General features: G+C 39.4%; 2 protein-coding genes across 2 annotated transcripts; one reads left to right on the top strand and one right to left on the bottom strand.

Moving 5' to 3' along the window:
• The first annotated feature begins 273 nt into the window (after positions 1–273).
• LOC131803756 (protoporphyrinogen oxidase-like) lies at positions 274–1,945 on the top strand. Its single transcript, XM_059125427.1, has one exon. The coding sequence runs from the start codon at positions 370–372 to the stop codon at positions 1,804–1,806; it is 1,437 nt and encodes a 478-aa protein (XP_058981410.1). The 5' UTR covers positions 274–369; the 3' UTR covers positions 1,807–1,945.
• On the bottom strand, positions 1,854–2,557 carry LOC101896223 (bolA-like protein DDB_G0274169). The gene is made up of 3 exons (XM_005182054.4): positions 2,450–2,557; positions 2,168–2,385; positions 1,854–2,112 (listed from the first exon to the last, which is right to left on the bottom strand). Exons 1-3 carry the CDS (start codon positions 2,457–2,459, stop codon positions 1,963–1,965), a joined length of 378 nt encoding a protein of 125 aa, XP_005182111.2. The 5' UTR covers positions 2,460–2,557; the 3' UTR covers positions 1,854–1,962.
• Between the last annotated feature and the right edge of the window lie 398 nt (positions 2,558–2,955).

The following is a 2,955-nucleotide window of genomic DNA, read 5'->3' as shown; positions in this document are numbered from 1 at the left end:
TTGTCGTTTTGTTATATTATTATGTTTTATCAGGCATTATGTCTAGAATTTCTTATTTGATTCGTTTGGAACGTTTTTAGTTTTGGTGGTACAAGTTTTTGCATTACATTTCTAGCAGTCGATATATGTGCTGACGGTTATCAGTTTCCTTCATTCCATTTAATTCGTACCTTGCATTTCTGTCATCATCTCAATTCTCCCTCTTTGTTTTCTTATTCTCATTCGTAAACTTTGTCATTTTGTTATCTTCTTATGATTTATCAGGCATTATGCTAGAATTTCTTATTTGATTCATCTGGAACGTTTTTAATTTTGGTGGTACAATTTTTTGCATTGCATTGCCGGGAGCCGGATCTCTGCCAGCTTACGATGGCCATTGTTTTGGGTGGTGGCTTAAGCGGCCTGTCTGCCGCATACTATCTGCTCAAGAAATTCGGCCAACCAACAGCCATTTTTGAAGCTTCCAGTCGCATTGGAGGATGGATCAAAACGGAAAAACACAAGGACAGAGGCTTCATTTTTGAAGCTGGGCCACGTACGATAAGGCCCAAAGGTATATCCGGTGCAAACACCTTGGAAATGATTGAAGACCTGCAATTACCTATCGAAGCGGTTACATCGTCTCATGTTGCTGCTAAAAATCGTATGATTTATGCTAAAGGTCAACTGTGCATGTTACCGAACAGTCTAAAGGGGGTGTTGCAAACTATACCACCATTTAGCCAACCCCTGGCAATGGCACTGTTCAATGATTTGAAGTCTGGTCCGAAAAAGATTAAATTTGGTGATGAGTCAATTTATGATTTTGTCAGTCGACGCTTTGGCAAGGAGTTGGCGGACTATGCAATTAGTCCCATGATCTGTGGCATTTGTGCTGGCGATGCCAAGGAAATCAGTGTTCGTTTCCTAATGGACGAACTGTTCGACAAGGAACAACGATATGGTGGTGTTATGAAAGGCATATTTCTAAGTAAATTGAATGATAAGAAGAAGGATAATGCAGGTACTTCGAAGGGCTTGTTCCAAGACAAGCAACCCACAATGTTTAAGGAGGCAGTGAAAAACAAATGGACCATGTACAGAGTCAATGATGGCCTAGAGACCTTGCCGCGCACCCTAAACGATTATTTGCTTGCAAAAAATGTAGAGGTCAATTTGACATCTGAATGCCGGGAAATAGTGTTTGGCGAGAACTCAGTGCGTTTGAACATAAAGGGACAGGATGTGGAGGCCAAACATGTTGTCAGTTCCATACCAAGCTTCAAGTTGGCAGCTTGTGTAAAAGATCAACATCCCGGATTGGCAGGGCAGCTAATGGCCATACCTTACGTAGATGTGGCCGTGGTAAATCTACAATACAACAGCAAAGATTTGTTAAAACAACCAGCATTTGGTTTCTTGGTGCCGCCCTTGGAAAAGAGACCAATATTGGGTGTTATATTTGATAGCTGTATCTTCGATATGGAGGAGAACACCGTCATAACAGTTATGATGGGTGGAAAGTGGTTTGAACAGTACTATGGACAAAATCCCACACAAAAAGATCTACTCGATATTGCATTACGAGAAGTTTCCCAGATTTTGGGAATAGAACAAGAACCGAAAATGTCACGTGTCCATATCCTAAAGAAATGCATTCCCCAGTACAATGTGGGCCATAAACAACGGGTCCAAGATATACGACGCTATATACAACGTTATAAGTTACCCATTTCGCTGTGTGGGGCTGCCTACGATGGTGTCGGCATAAATGATGTTATCTTATCGGCCCGCATGAGTGTAGAAGGTATGCCAGTGCTACATTAGAACTTTTAAAGACAATAATTATGTACCTATTTTAAACAAACGATTGATGAAAGCTTAAACAATATTTATTGTTATTTACATTTTTATATTGACTATTAAATAATTAATATAAAATTCCTGGAGGAACTTGTTGAACTAATTTCGTTTTGTTTTTTTTTATTTACCAAAACCACCCCGGCAATTGGGACTTGGTTCAAGGTTATAATCCGGAGACCATTGTTTGGGGGTCTTAGCATCGATTGAGAGTGCATGCGGGAAAAGGTCAGCCAGTTTCTCCTTCACGATGTTGTTTACCAAGCGGTGGCGCTGTAAAAAGGTTTGTTTTTTTAATTGTGGTCGATCCAATTGCTTTGCAACTCACCTTTATGAGCGGCAACTCATTGAATTTGTCGGAAACAACAAGTACTTTAAAATGGGTTTCCGCGTTCTTCGGCACATTGTGCATGTACGACTCATTCACTACTTCCAAGTGGAGAGGTTGTAAATTGTCCTTAAGCGTAGCCACAATTGCTTCTTCAACTGGCCCAGGCTTTCCAACTGCAGCGGTACTCATTCTTTTTGTCAAATGTAGAGGTATAGCTGAAATTTGTTCAATTTCTTTTGTGAAATTTCCTTATCATTCAAGAGACACAACTCTACTCACATCTCAACATTCTCTACTTTAGAATCGTTCCAAGAATACGAAGAAGTAAGACAAAGAAGAATGACTGCGAAAAACCAGTGCAAAGCAAAACAATGACCGACTGTTCTTTATTTACGAATGGCTGAGATGCAAATTAAAGAAAACAATCAGCTGTCTGAAAGTAGTGATCGATAGATCGATTTTTAACAAATCAATTTGAAAAATGTTCGTTAGGCAATAGTAGGTTCATCAATGTAATTTTTTGGTCAAAAGTAATCGGTTTTGCCGACAAATTTATACCCCCAGCCTTGGGTTATGATTACTCAAACCGTTTATCCTTTATGGGGAAGGTTCCGGAGCGAATGGAAGAAATTGACCAATTCGTACTTAACCTAAAACTGATAAAGAAAAATTACAACCTGCCCGATTTGGACTATATCGACTACGTCCTATACTTTATATGAGATATGTGCAAATCTTTGGAAACTGTGGAAATCATAAATTCCCATAAAGTACTTTTTCATATC

The sequence above is a fragment of the Musca domestica genome, unplaced genomic scaffold (assembly GCF_030504385.1).
Source record: "Musca domestica strain aabys unplaced genomic scaffold, Musca_domestica.polishedcontigs.V.1.1 33, whole genome shotgun sequence".
In the NCBI taxonomy this organism is placed as follows: domain Eukaryota; kingdom Metazoa; phylum Arthropoda; class Insecta; order Diptera; family Muscidae; genus Musca; species Musca domestica.
Note: the sequence above shows the minus strand (reverse complement) of the source record. Positions and strands in the feature narration are given on the sequence as shown.